This window comes from Tenrec ecaudatus, chromosome 13 (assembly GCF_050624435.1).
Source record: "Tenrec ecaudatus isolate mTenEca1 chromosome 13, mTenEca1.hap1, whole genome shotgun sequence".
Taxonomy (NCBI): domain Eukaryota; kingdom Metazoa; phylum Chordata; class Mammalia; order Afrosoricida; family Tenrecidae; genus Tenrec; species Tenrec ecaudatus.
The window spans coordinates 104,769,293-104,794,269 of record NC_134542.1 but is presented as its reverse complement, the minus strand read 5'-3'; the positions used below and the strand labels follow the sequence as shown (position 1 = coordinate 104,794,269).

Here is a 24,977-nt window from a genome sequence, read left to right as displayed (position 1 = left end):
GGGAAGACACATAATGAAAGGCCCTATCATTTATGTAAACTAACCTTAAGACGGACTTCACTAACAAAGAAGGGATAAATGGAAAGCTAGCTTTGAAAACACATTATAACAACTATTTGGCTTGGTATAAACAGTAAAGCAGAAAGAATAATATAAAAACTCCTTGTGTTCCTGTCACGTGGCGCCAATCATTTTCAATTCATGGCCAATCATATTTTGTCTATATCATCATCCACTTCCTACCACACTCCAGTAGATCATTTTGAGAGGAATCCCAAATAAATAATTCCATTTGTAAATATTTCAGTATACATTCGTTTCTTAAAACATAATACCATTATCACATATTTTTTCAAAAAAGAATTCTGCAAGGATGGCAACTGACAATAATGTTTTTGCAGTCTTTCAAATGTCCTTGGAAAAAACAGAACAACTAAAGAGTAAAACCAAAACTCCATGTGTTACATTGTGAGATGTTTTTCCTTGGTCCTTGTCTCTCAGAATGAGAAAAATTCACATAAGTGTAAAGAAAAGAGGTTGTTGTTTGTTTGCTTTAATTATTTTATTGGGGGCTCGTACAACTCCTATCACAATCCATCCATCCATTGTGTCAAGCACCTTTGTACATTTGTTTCCTTCTTCATTCTCAAAACATTTGCTTTCCACCTTAGCCCTTGGTATCAGCTCCTCATTTTTCCCCTCCCTCCCTCCTCCCCCATGAACCCTTGATAATTTATAAATTATTATTATTTTGTCATATCCTACACCGTCCGACGTCGCCGAAAGGAGGTTTTTATGAGTGAAAACAAAGTCTTTGTTACCTCACTCTCATAGACAAGAACGGGCTGTCCAGGAAGGGTGTCTGTCCATCCTTAATCTCACACCCCCGTCTTCCTTGACTGCTCCTCTCGCACGCATACTCAGAGGGCATAGCGGTGGGTTAGCAAGCATTTAGTGGGTATATTTAAGTGGGGATGAGGCATAACTAGTTTTTAATGTACATGCCCTGCCTCATGCCCATCCCACCCCCCGGCCTTCTAGTACATGCCCAATCTCTAAGAAATCAATTTTCATCATGGATTTAGTGTTCCTTACTGATTGATGGGCTGCTTCAGGGAACAAATCCTTTTCCCTAAGCTTCTTGTCTGACACATGGGCTACTTATGCAACAAAACTGTATGGAAAAGAAAACCCAGGATAAAAAACTCTGAGAGAAATCAGAGTTCGTGCAAAAGGAAGTAAAAGAGGAAAAAAAAAAAAAAAGAGGCCCCAGTAATGCTCAAACAGCAAACACGTCTACACTGGAAGGTATGGAAGAGCAGTAGGTTTTACCAAGTCCACTAGCAAGTGAATGGAAGAGATCTATGGAATAGTTTGAATGAATTGGGAAAGGTGAGAGCCTCTTCGCAAAACTTGCAAACCAAGAAAATCTCACAGGACAAGTTCCCACAACATGGAAAAACTGCTGTGACTGGGATGAAGATTGAGGACAGACACACATACAGGACAGCAGGGTTAGGAAATATCAAAAACACCAGTTTTTTTTTTAACATTATACAAAAACAATAGGGGGTGGGAGGAAACAATAGAGGAAGCGCCAATTCCTTCTCCTAGAAAGTCAAGAAAATAATTTCCATAAAAATGAGCAGAAAAATATCAAGGCCAAATCCCTTACAAAGATACTATAAGACTAAGATCAGAATAATATCTCTATTATAGACTGCATAAAGTGCCCTGGATGGTACATGGTTAAGTACTCAGTTACTAATCAGAAGTTCAATGGTTCAAATTCTTCAGCATGCTTCAGTAAGACTACAGCCTTAACTAAGGGCGTGCAACAGAGCAGCAACTGGAGCAAAGCAATGCAGCCCCTGGGGAATAGCAAAAATAGACTTTGGGGCCAGGCATGGCACCCCATCAGAATCAACTGGAAAACTCCTAAAGGTCAACAAACAGACCTGGAACTATTTATAGGCTTTTCATTTTTTGTTGTTGGTTTTATTATGGTTGTTGTTAGGATTGTAGGGGAGATTTTTGTGTGGTTGTGTGTTTCTTTTCTGTTGATGTTTTGTTTTGCTTTGTCTTGTTTTAGTGCTTATTATTGTCTCTGCATGTCTATCTATCTAGATAAGATAGGCGGGATAAACAAACTGGAGGGGAAAACAATGGGACCAACAGAGTCTGGGGGAAAGGAAGTAGGTGCTAACAAACCCAGGGACAAGGGAACAACAAGTGATCTAAAATTGATAGCGAGGAAGGTATAGGATATCTGGTGGGGCTTGACCAAGGGCCATGTAGCTGAGGGGAATTACTGAAACCTAAATGAAGGCTAAGCATGATAGTGGGACAAGAGAAAAGTAAAAGGAAATATGTGAAAGAACTAAGAGGCAAAGGATATTTATAGAGGTCTAAGTACAAGCATGTACATATGTAAGTATATTTATACATAATAGGAAAATAAATCTGTGTACACGTATTTATATGTTAAGTATTAAGGTAGCAGACAGACATTGGGCCTCTACTCAAGTACTTTGTTTTAATAGTCTGACATTCTAAGATGCCTTCAATGATCGCAGAAGACAAAGCAGGTGCATAGGCAAATGTGGTGAAGAAAGCTGATGGTGCCCAGCTATCAAAAGATATAGCATCTAGGGTCTTAAAGGTTTGAAGATAAACAAATGGCCATCTAGCTGAGAAGCAATAAAGCACACATGGAAAAAGCACACCAGCCTGTGTGATCATGAGACATCGATGGGATCAGGTTATCCGGCATCAAAGACACAGAACCAAAAAATCATTTCAATGTGAAGGAGGGGGAACAGAGACCTGAGATAGTTAAGATTTATTGTGCCAACTGGGCCAATAAACACATGTGGCATTAATTGAAGGGCAGAGAGATAAATGGCTCCTCTTTCTAGTTCTCAGGTCTCTTGCTCTCTGATGGTTGGACCAGGGTGCAGCTGCTTAGCCAGTTTCCTGCTCCAGCTGGCAAGGCTCACTTCCTGTAAGACATCCCTGAGGAGAAGCCACATGGACCTACCCTGATGCAGCCCTGGGTGCTGGAGCAGCCGTGTGGAGACCCCTGCCAGTTCTGAGATGCTTACACGTTCACTGATCCGGCTTTCCTCCTACAGTCATCATCATTATGTGTGTTTTGTGAGATTGAGGAGGACTTTGTAGATCGCTGTCGGACATATGGGCTTGGACAACACTGGGTTGGGATGCCTTCATAATGTATACTTACCCTTTATATAAAACCCTCTCTTATATATATGCGTTTCTATGGATTTGTTTCCCTAGTTTACGCAGACTAGCACAAGCCCCAAAGCCTATCTGCAGACAATTGGACATCCCTTACAGAAGGACCACAGGAAGGCGAAGAGCCAGTCGGTGCAGTATAGCACTAATTAAACATATAACCTTCCTCAAGTTCTTTAATGCTTCCTACCCCCACTATCATGACCTCAATTCTACCTTACAAATCTGGCTAGACCAGAGTATGTACATGGGTACAGATAAGAGCTGGATACATAAGGAATCCAGGACAGATAAAGCCCTCAGGACCAATAATGAGAGTAGTGACATCAGGAAGGTAAGGAGAAGGTAGGAGGAGAAAGGGAGAACTGATCACAATGATCTACATATAATCCCTTCCCAGACGGACAGACAACAGAAAAGTGGGTGAAGGAACGCAGTGGTCGGTGTAAGACATAAAAAAAAAGAATATAAATTATCAAGAGTTCATAAGGGAGATAGGGTGGGGGAGGAGGGAAAATGAAGAGCTGATACCAAGGACTCAAGTAGAAAGAAAATATTTTGAAAATTATGATGGCAACATATGTACAAATGTACTTGACACAACGGATGGATATATGGATTATGATAAGAGCTGTAAAAGTCCCCAATAAAATGATTTTTTTAAGATTACAACTTTAAAAGGTCTATAAAACAATTCTACTCAATCCTATAGAATCACTAGGAGTTATAATCAATTCACCAGTCATGGGTTTGGTTTGAGGCCTTTTAGTTTGTTTGTTTTGCTTTCTTGAACCAGCACTATAATAGAAATTTCTACAATGACTGAAATGCTCTACCATTCATGCTGCCCAGTAAGGCACCAGTAACACCTCCCTCTAAAGTCCATGACATGAGGCTACTATACAGGAAATACTAACATTTTCGTCTAACGCATGTGCATGGTGGCTACCATATGGGATACCACAGTCATTGTTAACTAAAGCATGCCAGAAATACATGAAAAGGCAGATTTAAAAAGTAACCAACTACCATATATACTTGTGTATAAGCCAAGTTTTTCAGCATATTTTTTATGCAGTGGTAAAATTAGGTGCCTCGGCTGATATTCAGGTCAGCTTATACTCAAGTGTATGCTGTACTTCAGAACAAACTTGAAGCCTGAGTCTGAATTAGAAAAGTTCAGAAATGCAATAACAAAATTCAATAAGAACTAAAAGTAAACCAAATAGAATCAATTTAGGAATAAAAACCAAACTAGAAAGAGCAAGGGAACAACCCAAAAAAACCACAATTAATCTCACCTGAGAAAAATAGGAAGTGGCTTCAGAGAAATAATGTACTGCTATCTAGCGGATTCTTACCTTCTAGGAAAAAACAAAACCTCTGCTTAAGGTTTCTTTAACAGACAGCTTTTCTCCCTCAAAACAGCTGTGGGTTTGAACAACTGATTCGGAGTTAGTGCCTCATGTTTAACCCATTGTGTCACCAGGGCTTATTTGAAAGAACTCAAAGAAAAAAATGTTTAATGTCGCTGAGGACTGAAAGAATATAAGTGCTATTGGGTAAGCGGGTCCCTGGATCGGGAACACTGAGAGACGTGACTGAACTGATGCTTTATAACATGCCCTTCTCTCTGTTTCACAAAGATACTCACCTACTCCGCGTCAGGATATTGGAACTATTTATATGGTCTTTTATTTTTTCCACTTTCGGTGTCTATGTCTCTAAGACAGGCAGGATAAGCAAAACCAAGGAGACAGTGACAGTTCCAGGGGGACATGGGAGGGGAGGAGGCAGGGGAGAGGGGAGCAGAGAGCCAATAATGACAGGGACAGGGAAATCATTGCAAGGTTATTAAAATTGATGGTGAGGAGGGGGTGGCGTTCTTGGTCATATTTCCTCAATTAAAATGTATTCCAGAGATATTACTGAAAGGTAAACAATGGATAAGCATGATGGTGGGACAGAAAGAAAGAAAAAAAGAGAAAAAATAAGTAAAACATATATATAGTTATAAATATAGATACGTATATATGTAAATATATAGATGGGTATATTTGTCCATGTATGTGTATATAAATATATGTATTTATATACATTTATGTAAATGCAACAAGGAAGCAGATGGATTTGGGGCCTCTAATCAAATCTTACTTCAGTACAAGAATGGCTTGTTCTAATAATGTGACACTGTCTGATACTCACCTTCCTGACACAATCACTGAAGACAAAATAGGTGCATAAGCAAATGTGGTGAAGAAAGCTGGTGGTGTCTGACTATTAAAAGATATAGCGTCCAGGGTATTAAAGGATTGAAATTAAACAAGTGGCCATCTACCAGGGAAGCAACAAAGTTCACATAGAAGAAGCACACCAGCCTGTGTGATCATGAGGTTATTGACTGGAGTAGGTATCACAGGATCAAAAAACAAAAAATCAAATTGACATGAAGGCGCATAGACAAAGTGGATACCCAAAACCCACCTGTAAGATAATTGGACAGTCCCTTGCAGAAGGGCCACACCAAATGGATATATTTAGGAGGTGGTAGAGCACTGATGAAATACATAACGATCCTCTAGTTCTTTAGTATTTCCTCCCCTTACCATTATGGTCTTTGTTTTACCTCATTACTCTTGGTAGAACTGCGTAGGTCCATTTGTATAATTTAGACCAATCAGTGCATGAAAGCCAAGATAGATAACCCTTCAGAAACAAGGGGGAGCTGATAGTAATGATGACTGTATAACCCCACACAAGGGGAACAAATAACATAGTTGCAGGTGAGTGGATACATTGTATGATGTAAGATATGGCAAAATAATAATAAAAATAACAATAATAATTTATAATAATAATAATGATTCCTGGTGGGGGGTAAGGCAGGGTGAGAGGGGATAAAGAAGCTGATATCAAGGAATTCAAGAAGACAATGTTTTGAAACTGATGGTGGCGGCAACTGTACAATTAACGTATATACTCATGTATAAGCCAAGTTTTTCAGCAGATTTTTTTTATGCAGCTTTTGTGGTAAAATTAGGTGCCTCCGCTGATACTCAGGTTGGCTAATACTTGAGTATATAGGTATGGTATGCTTGATCTAAATAAATTATGAATTGTTACAATATCTGTAAGAGCTCCCAATAAAATGATTTAAAATTATTTTTAAAAATAAAGACTTGGAGGTAAACAAGCAGCCATCTAGCTCAGAAGCAACAAAGACCACATGGAAGAAACACACCAGTCTGTGTGATCACAAGGTGTCGAAGGGATCAGGTATCCGACATCAAAGAACAAAAAATCAAATCATTGTGAGTGAGGAGCAGTGCAGATTGGGGACCCAAGGCCCATCTGTAGGCAACTGGACATCCTCTTACAGAAGGGTCGTGGGAAGGAGACGAGCCAGTCAAGGTGCAGTATAAAAACGAGGAAACACACAACTTTCCTCTAGTTCTCAAATGCTGCCCCCCACCCTCCATTACCATGATCCCAATTCTACCTTAAAAATCCGGCTAGACCAGAGGATATGCACTGGTACAGATAGGAACTGGAAATATAGGGAATCCAGGACAAAGACAACCCTCAGGACCAATAATAAGAGTATCAATACCAGGAGGGCAAGAGGAAGGTGGGGTAGAAAGGGGGAACCAATCACAAGGATCTACATATAACCCCCTTCCTGGGGGACAGACAACAGAAAAGTGCATGAAGGGAGACGTCAGACAATATAAAATATTACAAAATAATAATAATTCATAAATTATCAAGGGTTCATAAGGGAGGTGGGAGCAGGGACAGAGGGGAAAAAATGAGGAGCTGATACCAAGGGTTCAAGTAGAAAGGAAATGTTTTGAGAATGATGATGGCGACAAATGTACAAATGTGCTTGACACAATAGATGTATGTATGGGTTGTGAAAGAGTTATATGAGCCCCAATAAAATTATTTTAAAAAATAAAGACTTGGAATCCTAAAAAACACAAATGAAGATAAATGAGAGTAACAGTATAGGCAAATAAGAATCAAAATATGGATGACATGAAATGCAGATGAAAAGCAAAACAAAGGAATAGAACTATATTAAGACAAATTTTTATCTTTTCAGAAAATAAAAAAATTATTTGAAACTACACACACACACAAAAGGATATGGTACTCAGCCATAGTAACTACCAGTACATTTTAGTAACATTACGACTTGAAAGAGAAATCCTTTGGATCTTAGGTGAAACTGGATTCTCTAGACAAGTAGAACCAGTGACGCTTACGTACGTACATAGAGAGAAATTTATATCAAGAAAAATGGCTCACACAACTATAGGAGCAAGAAAGACAAGCCTGACTCAAGTCAGTGGGTCGGGCATTAAGCTGGAGGCTCTTCGTGAACCATGCAGCTGCACTTTCCATTTAATTTTGATGCATTCAAAACTTCCGTCGATTCATACTTTGTACATTCTAAGTTCCAGCTACTCAAAGATGACTGCAGCGGCGCTTTTCATTTTGAGTTGTGCCCCACCAGCAAGGGAAGGTGACAAGGCTTTACTCCATCACGTCATTATGGCCGACTCGACTCTGAGGAGGCAGTTATTCCTCAGCCATATTTTGAGTGCCTTTTGACTGGAGGGGCTCATCTGTCACTGTCTCTGACAATGTTCTCCTGCTGTTCACGAGGTCTGCAGTGACGAATCCCAATAAGTAAACAGTCTACTCCTTCTTCCTAGTCTGGAGACTTCGCTGGAACTTACTCACTTTGGGTGACCGTCCCGGTATTTGAAATGCCAGTGGCATGGCTTTTAGCATCACAGCAACACACAAACCACCACCCTAAGACAAACTGACACACGAGAGAGTGAAAATGGCATCTCCTTGTGGTTGTGTTATTTTCACGTCTGGTGCGTATTGACATTGAGCATCTGCACACGTCTGATGGCCATTTGAATGTCCTCTTCAAATGTCTACTCACGTCCTTTGCTCATTATTCAGTCATTTGTCATTTGCTGTTAAGGTGCCATAGTTTCATATATACTGGCTATTATACTCTTCTTGGACAAAGTAAGCCAAAAAGTAATGCTACTGGGACCTAGAATTCACATATGCATAGGTTTGTTGCAGACAATGATCAACCACATCTCTGTGATCAATAAGTGGCTCCAGAAAAGTTCACTCAATATATTTGTCTTAGTCTTAGGGTACCTTCAAAAATAAAATAAAAAAATCAAAGAATATTTTACATGCCATGGGGAGCAAATAACAACCTTTGGGGGCAAAAAACAACCTTGAGGATAAAGCAAATATCAAAATTTCAACAAAACTCAAATGGACCTCATCCCAAATCACTGAAGCTTTTCAAAAAGTGTATGGGAATGCTACTTCACGTCAAACAAGTTTTTGGACGGATCAAGCATTTGTGGAACATCAGAAAGACTTCAAAGATGAGCCAAGAAGGAAGACTGTCAAAATTAATGAATCAAGTGTAGCTGAGATACAGAAACTAAAGGGAAAACATCATAGAATTAGCATTGATTTGATAACTACTTAAGTTAGGATCTCATATAGTTCACGTTTTCAATTTTAAGCAAACATCTTGAGCTCAACCAGTTTCTGCCTCCACTGATGCCAACAGTATTATGCGAAGACCAGCTGGCTCACAGAACTGATCTTTCCTACGGGATTAAAGCTAATGAAGGTGATCTTGTTTAAAGACATTCAACCAGGAACAAGTTTTCGATGTAACAATACAATTTGGAGAGTAAGGTCCAAAAGACAGTGGCTTCCAGGGGTATCCGCTCAGCCAGTTAAATTGAAGGTGGAGAAGTCAGCTCAGAGGCTATGCCAACTGTTTTTTGAGATTACTTGGAGTCATACCAACACTTTTCCACAAAGAACACAGAATAGTCATGGGACTTTATCAGGAAGAAGTTTTAAGAAAACTAAAACTGGCATTGATGAGAAGAGAGACAGGAAAGTTTTCCAACACTGATTTTCCATCACAACAATGCACCTACTCACTCTTCAAGGACAGCAAGTGCATCCTATGAGAATTACCGTGGGAAATCATTTCCATCAACCATATAGCCCTGATCTTGCCCCCACTCCCTTCCGACTTCTTTTTGTTCTCAAAACTCAAAGAACACTGAAAGGAGGATACCGAAACTGTCATTTTGACATGATGTTAAATCAAATGGCACAGGATTCTTTGGAAAAGCGTTAGATAGATACACCTTCTCCTACAGAAGTGTATAGACCTAGACAGAGGATATGTCAAGAAACAAAAATTCACATTTTAATTTATTTTGAAATACATTTTTCTAAGATTATATATCAATTTTTAAAAATGTACCCTCATAAGGTTTCCTAAAATATTCTACTAATTAGTAGCTTCTCTTTTCACTTTTTGGCAACGTCTTTTGATGAACAAAAGTTTTATATGGTCCTGTGGCAATTAGGTCAACTTGGGTGGGCAAGAATTCTCCCATGATCTAACAATATGGTCCACTCCATGATGGGATCTTCTGTGAATCAGCCAAGCAGTTAATCTGGTCAGTCTTGCTACAATGGAGGGATGTGGACAACCTACTGTGAGTATAGACTGATGGTGTACAGAAGCCAACTAACTTTTACTGCTGGATCGGATCCTGCAGCTAGTTTTTCTACTTCCTGTTATATCACCTCCTGTTATCATCAGAGAATTGCAGATCTCAGATTCACTCAGCTCTGTATGCATGAGTCTATGGTTTCTTACTTCATCTCCCTTTTCATCACCTACAGGATTCAGCTTACATCTGACCCACAGCGTGAACCGGCCTGGGTTTATCCACACTTCACAACTGTGTTGAGTCCTTACTTGATATAAGTTGTTCTCTATGTACACGCACACACAAGAGTCATTGGTTTTATTTCTCTAGAGAACCCAACCTAACACAAGCCCCATTTGTTTATTTTGTCTTTTGGACTTTGTGTTTCCGTTATTATATTAGATAGTCCTTTGCTCAAAGCTAGGCCCGATATCACTGTCTTTACTTTTATTTTCAATGAATGTTATTATTTTAGTTTGCACATTTAGGTCCTTTACTTATCTTGAGTTTGTTTGAGGCAAGGATTCTATTTAATTTTTCTGCATGTGAAATACAAATTTTCCAGTAGCATTTGCTGCAGAGACTCTTCTTTCCCCACAAGTGGATTTAGCACACTATTCAAATATAAGTTCTTCATAGCTGTACACATTTATTTATGGATTTTCAAGTCTATTCCACTGGTTTATCTATATGTCTATGGTTAGTCCAATATTAGACTGTCTTAATTACTGGAGCTACATATTAAGTTTTACAGTCAGAAACTGAGGGCATGCCTATTTTGTTCTGTCGTAGCATTGTTTTAGCTATACAAGGACTCTTGCCTTTTGAATTGGCTTTCTATTTCTGTGAAGAAAGCTGTTTGGATTTTGTTCACTTTCACTAAAACAACAGATCACTTTGGGTAGCACTAATATCTTAACATTACTAAGTTCTCCAATCATCTATGAACCTAGAATAACTTTCACTTATTTTTCTTCAATATCTTTCAGCAATGTTTTATTCTTCTCCTAGTATAATCCTTAGATTCATTCTAGGTATTTTATGCTTACATGAAACTGTTTCCCTGATTTCTCTTTGATATTTTTTCTTAATGACTTTTTGTTTATAAATTGTGGTTTATAAAAAGTAGTGCTGAATTAGTGGAACAAAAACTAGGTGATCGTTATATTTTATATAAGAAAGGTTAGGTCTAGATAAAGACATGTACATATGCAAATATATTTACATATGAGGATGAGGAAATAGATCTATGTACATATATTTATAGGTCTAGTATTAAGGTTGCAAAAGGACATTGGGCCTCCACTGAAGTACTCCCTCAATGCAAGAATACTTTCTTCTATCAAATTGGCATTCTATGATGCTCACCTTCCCGACACAACTGCTAAAGACAAAGTGGGTGAATAAGCAAATGTGGTAAAGAAAGCTGATGGTGCCTGGTTATCAAAAAATATAGTGTCTGGGGTCTTAAAGGCTTGAAGCTAAACAAGTGGCCATCTAGCTCAGAAGCAGCAAAGCCCACATGGAAGAAGCACACCAGCCTGTGCGATCATGAGGTGTCGAAGGGATCGGGTATAAGGCATCATCAGAACAAAAAAAATCTTACCATAGGGAATTAAGGGGGAAGTGCAGAGTGGAGATCCAAGGCCCATTTTTCGGTCACTGGACATCCCCTTGCAGAGGGGTTTCGGGGAGGAGACAAGCCAGTCAGGGTGCGATGTAGCAACGATGAAAAACACAATTTTCCTCTAGTCCCTAAATGCTTCCTCCCCCGCCCCCTCCATTATCATGATCCCAATTCTACCTTACAAGTCTAGCTAGACCAGAGGATGTACACTGGTACAAATAGGAACTGGAAACACAGGGAATCCAGGGTGGGTGATCCCTTCAGGATCAGTGGTATGAGTGACGATACGGGGAGGGTGGAGGGAGGGTGGGTTGGAAAGGGGGAACCGATTACAAGGATCTACATGTTACCTCCTCCCTGAGGCAGAGACAACAGAAAAGTGGGTGAAGGGAGACGTCAACAGGGCAAGATATGACAAAATAATAATTTATAAATTATCAAGGGTTCATGAGAGGGGAGAGCGGGGAGTGAGGGGCAAAAATGAGGACCTGATGCCAGGGGCTTAAGTGGAGAGCAAATGTTTTGAGAATGATGAGGGCAATGAATGTACAAATGTGCGTTACACAATTGCTGGATGGATGGATGGATGGTGATAAGAGTTGCATGAGCCCCCAATAAAACAATTAAAGAAAAGAAAAAAAAAAAGGTTTATGTCCTCCACCCCCAACCAAAAGAAAGAAGGAAAATGTTAGTCTAGGGGGAAAAAGAGATGAACCAAGGATTTTATATCCAGCTTTTTCAAGTGTAAAAGGCATAGCGGTTTTGTAAATATGTTTTTTTTTAAAAAAAGGAAGGAAAATTGTTCCCATGAGCTCTTAATGAGGATTTGTCTAGTGAATAAGTGTCAGGAAAACCAACGGACTGAGATATTTGAGAAAAGTATGAGTGGTGGTAATTAATAAAGATATACTTAGTTGCATGCCTATAATTCTTCAGGGTTAAAGAAAGAATATAATGCATAATGGTTATGATTCATTTAGGTACAATACACTAATTAAAAATTTTAAAAGAGGGTGAACAGGGATTACTACTGCCATTCTGATATTTACTGATTTTAATCAATGTAATCAGTGCAATAGTATAAATATTGTTATTGAGACTACAAACAAGATAGGCTAAATATCTTGTGGCCTAAAGAATTAAATCTGTGTTATGTGACAAACCAAAACTAAGCCACTGCCACTGTGTCAATTCCAACTACAGAGACCCTAAGTAGGGTTTCTGAGACTATAAATATTCATGAGACTAAACAGCTTCATCTTTCTCACAAAGAGTCCTGGTGAGTTTGAACCACCAACCTTGCTGTTGGCAACCCAAAACCTAAATATACAAAAATGTCATCATAATTTGATTGAAAATATCAGTATGAACTTAGGAAATATTTTATCTTTACATATTATATATTTTATTTTATCTTTAAATATGTCCATGTAGTTATTTACTATTGCTCTCCATTTAAGATATATATATATATATGTTTGTGTGTGTATGTATGTATATGTGTTTGTGTGTGTGTATGTGTGTGTGTGTAACCCAATCATTAGCAACAATATACCTGGTACTTAGACTGTGTTCTTGAAATCTCAATCTAAACTAAAAAAAGTTTTCTTAAAGAGCCTTTTAGAGAAACAGCCAATTCCAAATCTTGACCAGAGATACACAAGAAGAACCTTAAACCTCTTTATTAGGCAGACAGCAAGAAAATCAATTAAAGAGAACTAGGATGGTGTCCAGGTGCTCTGGTTGGGGAAATGTTTAAACGATTGGCTATCAACTGCAAGGTCATCAGTTCGAAACAACCAGCTGCACTTCAAAAGAAAGAGAGACGTTCTACTTCCCTAAACAGTTATAGTCTCAGAAACCCACGGGGGTAGTTCTACCCTGTCCTACCGGGTCACCATGAGTCAGAATTGCCGATGGCAGTGAGTCTAAATGTGGTTGGAATCAAATGAACTCGGAAGAAATTTTTACAAAGCTCCCACTGATCAAAGATAAAAAAATTCTGAGCCTCATAAAGAGTCTAACTGTAGATTGACTCTCACCCAGTGTGTTTAAATTTTAAGTTCATAAAGATTTTTTTAATGTTAAACCCAAATGGTTAAAGTAATAGGATGCTAATAAATGAGACTCATCTTGGGGAAAAATTAAACATGTATTCTGCCATTCCCATATGAACTAAAGAGCACCAGATGAAAATATGTGCCTCTTCTAATCTATGTTCATGGGCAACTGATTGAAGAAGGATTCTGTAATTAAAAAAATATATATGACAGAAGTGTGATCATTTTATAACTCCTAACACTAGCAACATTGGAAGTATAGAACACCAACCACAGATTTGTTAAGAGGAATGAAACACAATTCTGAGCATTTCCTCTGGAGCTAGAAGGCAATTTGCAACAAAGAAAGGATAAGAACAGAAGAGTAGGTTCAACCTCATTATGAGTATATAACAGACAAAACACAGAGCATGAAATCGACAGTCTCAATCGGCCAAGCTATTCAATGGTTACCATCAAGAGAATTCTGGCTCGGAGCCCCTTTTGTGTCAGTGTGTCTATGCTACATGAGGTTTCAATGGCGGATGTCTTTGGAAATAGACTGCCAGGTCTTTCTTCCATGGTGCTGCTGGGTCTTTAAGAGACCACAAAATTTTTAAATTTTCAAAAAGTGGACAACTCCATTATGCAGAGATGTGCGTGCTCATTGGCATACAACAATAAATATTCTAAAACACACACACAAGGAAGTGATTGCAGTAAGTTTGGAGGGAGGTTATTTTCCAAGGACAAAGATTGTGTGACAGGGACAGGGCAAACAGAGGGTTCCGAGGGTACCTAGAGAAGCCCTAGTTCTTCACAGAATGGAAATGATAAGGTGTCCATTTTTGATGATTCGTGCGATGTATCTGCTTTGAGTTTTCCTTAACTGTTATATTTCATAATAGAAGTGTTTTAAAATTAACATGCTTTTGTTGCAAATATCCAGTCCATATGTTTGCTTGCCTCTTCTGCTTTTTTTCCTTTTTTTTAATGGGGGACATTAGTTTAACTCAAGAGATATACACTTCATTAACTAAGTACATTTTTTTAAACTTGGTACATTTTTAAATCACTTTTTTAAATAATTAGACCAATATACTACAAAGTCTCTCACACCCTAGACTGTCTTATCTACATACCTTTGGTGCTGGCTAACATGCTCCATCTCCTGTATTTCCCATTAAGTGCTTTTGGATCTACAAACTTTAATAAAGTTATGGTACAATTTTCTTTTTTTAGCAAGATTTCACCTCCTAAGCCTGTGTTTTATAATATAATTTCTCATTCTCTCTGTTTTGGGGGTGGAATTGCGGAAATGGGAAATGCAGTCTCTATATTTTCTTAAGCGAAAATGGAACTTTTTAAAAAATATGTGATTTGAAGGTTACATCAGTATTGCTATTTATAAACAAATCATAACCCAGAAAATTTCAAGCAAAGAAGTTAGAATCCTGTAATACACTACAACCACCGTGTTATACAACCCCTGCAAGATATGTTATCTACAAGCACTGAACTCACCTGCTGGAAGGCTTGAATTGTAGCTGAGTAAGAATGAAGAGACAGACAAAATTTCAACAAATTCTGCTGCAGAGGTGACAGAAATCGAAATGCAGCCTCCAATATTGCATGATAATAAGAATAATCACTACCTGTGGAAAGGAACAGAATGAGTATTATGTATTTCCTCTTCCCTTACTGTCATTGAGTTAAATCTCACTGACAGCTCACAAAATTCCTATTCTAATGACTATGCATTGAAAATGCATCATACTGGTTTCTTTAAGGTCTAAAACTAGACACTACATAAGTATATGATTGTAAAAGATGGCTTGAAGTTGAACAGTTGTAAAAAAGTTAACATTTCCTTGGGTACATTTGCGCACATGGGCCAGGGGCACCCTTCTTTTCTCTCCCTTGGTTCAGGTGACTCCCAATACCTGAACTAGACTCTTCCTACCTGCAAGACTAAATCCAACCTGTGATTCAGGAAGAAGTCAGCTACCCAATCACCTACTCTGGGAAGCCATCTGACTCCTATCCATGTCTCACTGGACTAGGCACTCTCTCTTCTTAGGGCTCCCAAGTACTTTTTTAATATATCTGTTTTACCACTCTTATCAAATATCAAAATATTTACACACTGTATATCTTAAGGGCGGTGAATGTCTTGCCTGCGGGCTGTGTAAATCTTGAGAAATTGCCAATAACTGCTAACATCACACCCCTAACCAAAAGAAAAGCTGTTCCAACCCTTACATTAGAGGTGAGCTAATTAAATGTTTGCCCAGTATGGCCTGTAGATGAGGTTTATAAATATCCCAATGGCCTTTGGCAGAATGAGGCTCCCCACCCCTGGTGTCTCCTCCATTACTTCCCATCACTAGACATTGAGTACCTAAAGTCAACAGCTCCAAGTTCTTTCTTTGTATCCCTCACGCCTAGAATGTCATCTTCCCAAATAACCCAATAAAACTCAGTAGTGCAAGTATTAAAGAACACTGATGACATTTTAAAACCTGGGAAACAGCATTTAAACAATTTGATTTGAAAGGGAAAAAAATATATGTACCAATATAAAAAGATCCTCAGGATCTACTGTTACATTAAATGCAAAGGGACATAACAGTGCCTTTTTTACAGTAAGAGTTAAATATATAAGAATATATGTAGATATGCTATTTTTAAAGAAACCAAAACTAGGGAAGAAATTAAGTTGCATGGTTAGAAAAAACAAATGAAAAAGAGAAGAAACAAAACATAAAGGGAACAGGATTTCTCTATAGATATGACTTTAAGGGCCTTAGCCACTGAATCATGTACTATCTTTTAAAATTATATTTTAAATGTCAGAAAGAAAATTATTAATATTTTAAACAGCAAAATAGAAAATGTTCAATAGTTCGATCTAAGTCAGAATTGATTCGATGGCAGTGAGTTTTATCATTTACAATGTACTATCATCATTTAAGTAGAAACAGAGAAAAGAGATACGAAGTACCTCCAACTGCTGGCAAATGTTAACAGTTTCTATATTTGGGCAGTTAGATTAAGATTAGTATTTCAAATAAATGAGCCGTTTAACACATTTCTGTGATCAACTGCCAAGAACGTATATGCTCCTAACTTTAGCTGGGATCACTTATTTAATTGAAGAAATTTAATCTTAATATCAGAGTTTATATTATAAAATTCACTGATAAATTTGTTCTATGAAGACTCAACCTAAAAGTAATTTTTTTATAATTTGAGCAGTTTATAATAAGCAATGTCACAATGAGTTGAAATTAACTTGATGAAAACTTTGCTTTCCTTGAAGTCTGTAGTTAAAAATATTTGCTAAAACCTTTATGTATTTAATTTTTTTAAGATTTAGATCACTTTTTTTCTTTTTAAACATTTTTTTTAAATATCCTTTTATTATGAACTAGGTCAGTGGTTCTCCACCTTCCTAATGCCATGACCCTTTAATATAGTCCCTCATGTTGTAGTGACCGCCCCAATCATAAAACTATTTTCATTGCTACTTCATCACTGTCAGTTTGCTACTGTTATGAATCAGGTGACCCCTGTGAAGGGTTGTTCAACCCTCTCCCAAAGGGGTCACGACCCACAAGTTGAGAACCGCTGAATTAGGTGAAGGTTTATGAAGCAAATTTATTTTTCTTTTTAATATTAATAGTTTTATTGGCATATAAATCACATACCACCTAATTCAGCAGTTTAAACATATCACAAAGAGCTTATGATCAGCACCACGATTCAGTTAGAACATGTTCTTATTTCTTGTACTCACTATGATTAGCTCAACAGCCCCTCAGCCCCCTGGCTACAACCCCACGAAACTTTAATCCAGCTATTTCGCCATAGACTTACTTGTCCTAATAAGATCACTTTTTAAGCATGTTATTTTGGTTAAAAAATTCATTAAAAACCAATTCAGAAAAAAAAGGATACCCCCCCCCAAAAAAACAAATAATTCAGTTAAACATTAATAGTGGTCATACAATCTTCAAATGTTTCTTCTACAGGACTTAAGCATGTCTATGTAATATTCAAGGCTTTAGTAGTTACTGTATTAGCATCTTTGACTATTAATGTTTACATCCTACATAGCTTATATCACATTGGAAAATGTTTGTGAAAGCCCAACAAAAAAAATGCAGAGCGACACAGGATGTACCATTCATTTGATACTATGGCACTCAAGGTGTGGATAAGTGGTGGGCCTAATGGAGTACATACTGGGTGGTACTAATAGACTATCTAGCTTAGCTATGTAATCAGTTGTCCAATCAAACCAGTTGACCTCAAGTCAATTATGATCCTTGGCAACCCCAGGTGTGTCAGAGTGGAACAAGGATTTTAAATGGCTGATTTTTTAGAAGTCGATTACCAGATCTGTCTTCCAAGGCTTTTCTGGGTAGACTTGAACCGCCAGTCTTTTGGATAGCAGTCAAGTGAATTAACCAAAAGAGTTAACAACTTACATTACCGAGTTAACTCTAAGTGATTTAAATGAATTTTATTTTCATAAAACATTCGTATACTACCTTAATAAAAGCAGCAAATAACAATGAGAAAAGGTGGGAATCAAAGCTCCCTTACAGCTAGTTCCGTACAAATTGCTTTGCGAAGTTGTTTGGATTGTGTTGGCTCTGCTGGCTACCTTTACTAATTGAATTGTTGATGATGCAATGTGTTCTATTAGCTATCATGACACACATACTATGAAGGAGACCATTTTTTCCGTTAACATTTTCCCAGACACCAATATCAAAGAAGCATTTGCTTCAATTTTACCGTGATCCTCTGAAGATCCAATGTTTTGAGTGGCTTCTACAAAATTCCAAAATTTCTCTTGACTGGTTTCTGCTAAAAACTCACTGGGAGAAAGGAAAAATGTCAGAAATTAAACAGTTTAATAAAATATTCTATCATATGCTTTATTACTTAAGAGAGTAAAATGAGATTTGAAGCATCTAAATGTAAATAGTTTAGCTTTTAATTTATGCTACGGATACTATATATAAACATGTAATACACTAATCATGTGCATATGTATGTATACATAAAGGGGCTTCCAAAAGTTCACAAAAAACAAAATTAAAAGTTCAGTGGGATTTTGTTCACAAACTTTTTGAAGCCCCCTTGTATGTTTGTATGTGTCTGTGTATTGGTTTGTAAGCAAGTCACTTAAGAGCTTTTTCTTAAGAAACCTTAATAACAATTGATCAAGAGTTTAGTGCCAACATAAAGGAAACTTACACAACCAGTAGTGAAAATGCAGTCAGGCAGTAGATGCAGAATTAGAAACTGATAATTCTACTAGCAGTTTGGTTCACTCAATTTCTGAAAGACTTTGGAAAAGACAAATGTATTTTATCTCATGTTCTCCCACAAACCAACACCCTGAAAATTTTCTAGGAGAACACTAAAGGCAACATGTTTTACCTTGATAAATTCGAAGGGCTACAAAAATTTTATGGAAAAAAACAGATTTAAAAGATAATGAAATTATTCCATGAACTTTTTGAAGGCCCCTCATACAAGAGTCTAAGATGATTGAATCCTAGTTTAAAGTTAGCACTAATCTAAATAAATCAGGTTTTAGAATTTAATGCCATCTTCATTTTGTCCCTGGGTTATATATTACGGAGCTAAAGTAATGGCCATACTAAATTTTCTTTCATTCAAGAGACTAAAATCCCTAACAGAATATGCACCAACTAATAGAATGAAAAATGCAAATTGCTTCCTTTTCCTCTAGGACATAATAATAATAATAATAATGTAGTCGTAATCTTTCACTCACTTAAAGCAAACTACAGATCTGAATCTCAGCTTACCTAGCCAAAGGAAGACTTTCCCATTACTTGTCAACACTGGAGTGTACAACTTTCACTCTACTCCACAGCTAGACACAGAAATATGGGAAAAATAAGAAACATTTCCTGGTAATGCAAAGCTTCTCTAAAAATAAGGTTTCTAGAAATACCATTATCATAATGTACTAAATTACTTAATGCATCCCTGAGCATGACATTTTCTAGCTTTCTAATAAATGATAAAGGCACCAAAATCCACGACTGCTGACTTGATTCCAACTCACAGAAACCAATATAACAGAACTGCTCCATAGGATTTTCAAGATTGTAAAATTTTATGAAAGCGTACAGCCTCATCTTTCTCTAACAGAACAACTGGTGAGTTTGAACCATGGAACTTGTAGGTAACTGTCCAGTGCTTAACATATCATGGCTGCATGGCTCCTACATACTATATACATGCCAACCTTTTAATAGCTTTTAGTCTAAGAAAACAGATCCCAAAGCTGTATAATGCATAAGTAAATAAATTAATTGGTTTAAAGGTACAGTCACAAGATATGCTAGTAGAAGGGGGAAGGAATCACACCATTAATTGTAGTGGTAAGAGAAACAAGGGGCACTGGAGCAAACACCCTGCAAATACCACAAGCAAATAAATATGCTTTTCATATAATTACAGGAAAAGTGCAACTGACACCTTTTTTCCATCCCACTGTCAGCCATAAAGAATCTAAGCCTGGAACAGACTAACCTGTCGACACCTGTTCAAACGAAATGGTGGACTGAGACCAGAAGAATCAGGCAGTGCCCAGCTACCACGTATGACTACTCTAATCCGGGCCACATCAGAACCACAGGAGAAAAACATGGACCAGAACTTCAAATTCAAAACAAAACAGAGCTACTGATCTAACTGAAACTATTTGCTTTAAGGAAAGCTTCAAACTCTGAATCAAAGCTAACCCAAGTCCATCTTGTAGCAAATAACAAACTGGCTCAAAAAAACAGTGAATATAATTTATGAGTACTGTGCTCATTTTTTTAAATGGGATCAAACTGTGAACAAATACATTAAAACATAAGATATGAATGCAAAGGTAGCAGAGAAAACAAACTGATGGCAACAAAACAACCAGATTTAAAACCATGAGAACGCTCATCCACTGTGAAAACTGTAGCCAATGTCACTGAACATCCTGTGTAGAAACTGTTGAATGGGAACCTAAACTGATGTGTAAACCTCAACTTGACTAGGGGCACAGAGATTTTCAATTAAAATGCTATAATATGAATTCAAGTCTACTGAATGTCATTCTTGGGCCATTATCATGTCTGTTGTTATTGCTGCGTGCCTTCAGGTTGATTACAACTCACAACATTCCCATATAACAGCAGAGAACTACTTCCTAAGGTTTCCTAGGCTGTACTTACCAGGACTTTTCTCCTGCAGAAACTGCTGGTGGGTTCAAACACCAAGCTTTCAGTACTATGCCACCAGGGATCATTTCATGATATCAACCACTCAATAAATGACCACTGGTTTTAATAACACTCAACATTTTTGCAGGTAACTGTAGCTATTCAATAATACTTCTTGAAAGGGTCACAAGGAAGAGACAAGCCAGTCAGGGTGCAGTAAAAGACTGATGAAACATCCAACTTTCCTCTAGTTCTTTAATGCTGTCACCACCACCACCCTGCCACTATTATGATCCCAATGCTACCTTACAAATCCAGCTAGACCAGAGCATGGACACAGGTACAGATAAGAACTGGAAACACAGGAAATCCAGGACAGATAAACCCCTCAGGACCAACAATGAGAGTAGTGATAACAGGAGGGGGAGGGGAAGGTGAGGGGAAAAAGGGGAACCGATCACAGTGATCTATATATAACCGCCTCCCAAGGTGATGGACAACAGAAAAGTGGGTGAAGGGAGACATCGGTCAGTATAAGATATAAAAAATAACAATAATAATTTATAAATTATCAAGGGTTTGTGAGGGAGGGTGGGAGAGGGAGGGGGAAAATGTGAAGCTGATACCAAGGACTGAAGTAGAAAGAAAGTGTTTTGAAAATGATGATAGCAACAAATGTACAAATGTGCTTGACACAATAGATGGATGTATGCATTGTGATAAGAGATGTATGAGCCCCCAGTAAAGTGATTTAAAATATATAAAGAATACTTCTTGAACTGTATCACTTCATGGATATCCATTGTGATAGTTAAGGTTTATTGTGCCAACCTGGCCGATAAACACATGTGGGATTAATTGAAGGGCAGAGAGATAAATGGTTCGGTAAGCCTTTCCTTTCTAGTTCTCAGGTCTCTTGCTCTCTGATGGTCGGACCAGGGTGCAGCTGCCTTAACCAGTTCCCTTCTTCAGCTAGCAAGGCTCACTTCCTGGGAGACATCCCCAAGGAGAAGCCGCATGGACCTACCCTAATGCAGCCCTGGGTGCTGGAGCAGCTGTGTGGAGACCCCTGCCAGCGTTGAGATGCTTACACGCTCACTAATTCAGCTTTCCTCCTGCAGTCGCCATCATTGCTTGTGTTTTGTGAGATCGAGGAGGCCTTTGTAGATTGGTGTCAGCCATATGGGCTAACATCAGACTTACAGGCTTGGACAGCACTGGGTTGGGATGCTTTCTTAATGTACACTCACCCTTTTATATCAGTGGTTCTCAACCTGAGGGTTGCAACTCCTTTGGGGTCAAAACACCTGTTCACAGGGGTTGTCTGATTCACAGCAGTAGCAAAATTACAGTTATGAAGTCGTAACAAAAATAATTTTATGGTTGGGGGGTCACCACAATAAGAGGAACTGTATTAAAGGCTCGTGTCATTAGGAAGGTTGAGAACCACTGCTTTATAGAAAACTCTCTCTCATAAAATATGAGTGTCTATGAATTTTGTTTCTCTAGTCTACCCAGACTAACACATTATGGTACCGGGAGTTTGGTACTAGAGAAACAAATCATAAGGATGGAGAGTGGATGGTTATTTGACTTCTGCCTATGGTAGTGTTTCTTGTTTGGCTAGCCAGAAGTCATATGAAGTTTACTGGTTTGTTTTCTGGAAAGAACACAGGAAGTTAAAGTTTTGATTATTATGTTTGGTTGTAGTCTTTGGTTATTCCTGTGTGAAATGGCAAGAATGAATGTTGTAAATGTATATTTTGAGCTCGGGGTAGAAATCATCATTTGAATTTCTCAGAAACCATGCTCTGTGGGCTGGGTAGTCTACCACTCCATTCCATGCTCTGGCGTCTGGTTCTGATCCTGCTCTACAGATTTTAGAGCTGTCTTCTGGATCCAGCAAGTTCACTGCACAGGGATCTCGGGTCTAGAGGATGAGCTCCACTCCTGGATCTTCCGGTACTGAGATCCCTTTTCTCCTGCTTCTCAAAGGGTCCATTTTATACACAGCAGGATGGCATTCCAGGGAATCCTATTCACAATTATTCATAGGTGAACCCTGTCAGTATCTTCCCACATGTTCTTACTAGACCCATGCAAAGAAAGGTCATTTGGTGGGAGCTAGAAATTTTGGTTAGAAAAGCCATATTAACATTATGCTTACAGACATTTCTTATACACCTATCTCTACGGACACACATTGAATTGACACGTGAACAAAAAAACACATTTTCTTAAAAAAAACTTATTTTATTTAAAAACAACATAAGTATACACTATTAACTTATAAATGAAACTGTGATGTTAAATACATATATTAAAATTATATTTAATATTATACAACACTTGAAATAATGGATTGGATGTCTTTAAGGGTCACTTGGATTGGTCAGTATGACAATAACTGCTGCATTGTCTTTACATTTGATTTTTACTTTCACTTTTTTACTATGTTTATATTTCTTACTGAAATAACACTTTCATGCGTGAAACTGACTTACTGGGATTAATACTCAATTTACCTTCTCATCAAACAGATGTGTCTTTATGTGTAGGTATACCACACATAAAATTTCAAGAATAAAAGGTTTAGAAGAAAATGAATTTGGATATGTATTTGTCTTGGTAAATGGTAAAAGTCAGCATATTTCAGGAGGTAAATGTAAGTGATTTCTGTAATTTTAGTTGAGGAAATCAAAATGCATCAAAATAACACATCCCATGAAGCTGGTGTTGATTTAAATTTGATTTTAGTTTTACTTAATTTACTGTCGTTGCAGATACAAATCAAAACATTGCATACCGCCTCAACCCAGAAATAACAGCAAAGTTTAAAATGGCAGAGCTACTATAGACAGTATTCTGGTGCTTGCTCAAAATATTGGGACTAGAACGCCATTGAGTATCAGCTCTCTACTTGGGGTATATCCTAGAGGAATATGAGCCACAACACGAAAAGATACAAGCATATCCCGTTCATTGCAGCACCATTTACAACAGCAAAAAGATGGAATTCTACACAATATTAAATATTAATGACGAATCTGAACATCAACTCACCACATTGTTGAAGGAGGAGGACATTATACTAAATGAAAGCAGTCAAGCACAAAAGGACAAATATTGTATTAAATGACTATTATAAAAAGTCAGGAATAGGTTTTCTCAATAAAACAAACATTCCTTAAAGGTTACCAGGGGAGGACAAGAGCCTTGGTGGAGTAGTAGGTTATGAACAAGCTGGGCTGCAAACTGCAGGTCAGCAGTGTGAAACCACCAGCAGCTCCTCTGGAGAAAGATAAGGTTTTCTACTCCTATAAAGAGTTAGGGTCTCCGAAGAAAACTTTGTTCTAATAACCCAGCATTCAATGATGCTCACCTTCCCGGTATGATTGAAGACAAATGGGTGCATAAGCAAATGTGAAGAAAGCTAATGGTGCCCAGCTATCAAAAGATAGACCATCTGAGGTCTTACAGGCTTAAGGATAAACATCTAGCTGAGAAGCAAAAAAGCCCACATTGAAGGAGCACACCAGCCTGTGTGATCATGAGGTATTGATTGGACCAGGTATCAGGAATTAAAGACCCAGAACAAAAAAATCATATCAATGTGAAGGAGCGGGAGTATGGAGTGGAGACCAAAGCCCATCTGTAGACAATTGGATATCCCCTTACAGAAGGGTAACAAGGAAAAGATAAGTCAGTCAGGGTGCAGTATAGCATCAATAAAACATACAATTTTCTTCTAGTTCTTTAATGCTTCCTGCACTCCCCTCCGACCTCTACCCATTAACATGACCCCAATTCTACCTTACAAATCCAGCTAGACCAGAGCATGAACACTGGGACAGATAAGAGCTGGAAACACAGGGAATCCAGGATGGGAAGGGGAAGGTGGATGAAGAAAGGGAGAACTGATCACAATGATCTACATATAACCACCTCCCAGGGGGACGAACAACAGAAAAGTGGGTGAAGAGATATAGCGGTTGATATTAAGACATGAAAAAAAAAGTTATAATATATCAAGGGTTCATGAGCAAAGGAGGGTGGTTGGAGGCAATGAGATGATATGAAGGGCTCAAGTAGAAAGAAAATGTTTCGAAAATGATGATGGAAACATATATACAAATATGCTTGACACAATGGATGTATATATGGATTATGATAAGAACTCCCAATAAAATGATTTTTTTTAAGTGAGAGAGTCATAAACTCACAG

At 37.9% G+C, this 24,977-nt stretch overlaps 1 protein-coding gene across 1 annotated transcript in view; it reads right to left on the bottom strand.

Moving 5' to 3' along the window:
• Positions 1–24,977, bottom strand: part of UGGT1 (UDP-glucose glycoprotein glucosyltransferase 1) — a 180,414-nt gene that overhangs the window by 136,133 nt on the left and 19,304 nt on the right. Inside the window, exons 3-4 of the mRNA XM_075529977.1 lie at positions 18,306–18,388; positions 15,024–15,154 (exon numbers count right to left, since the gene is read on the bottom strand). Coding sequence (XP_075386092.1) covers positions 15,024–15,154; positions 18,306–18,388 — 214 coding nt within the window. The remainder of the gene's footprint in view (positions 1–15,023; positions 15,155–18,305; positions 18,389–24,977) is intronic.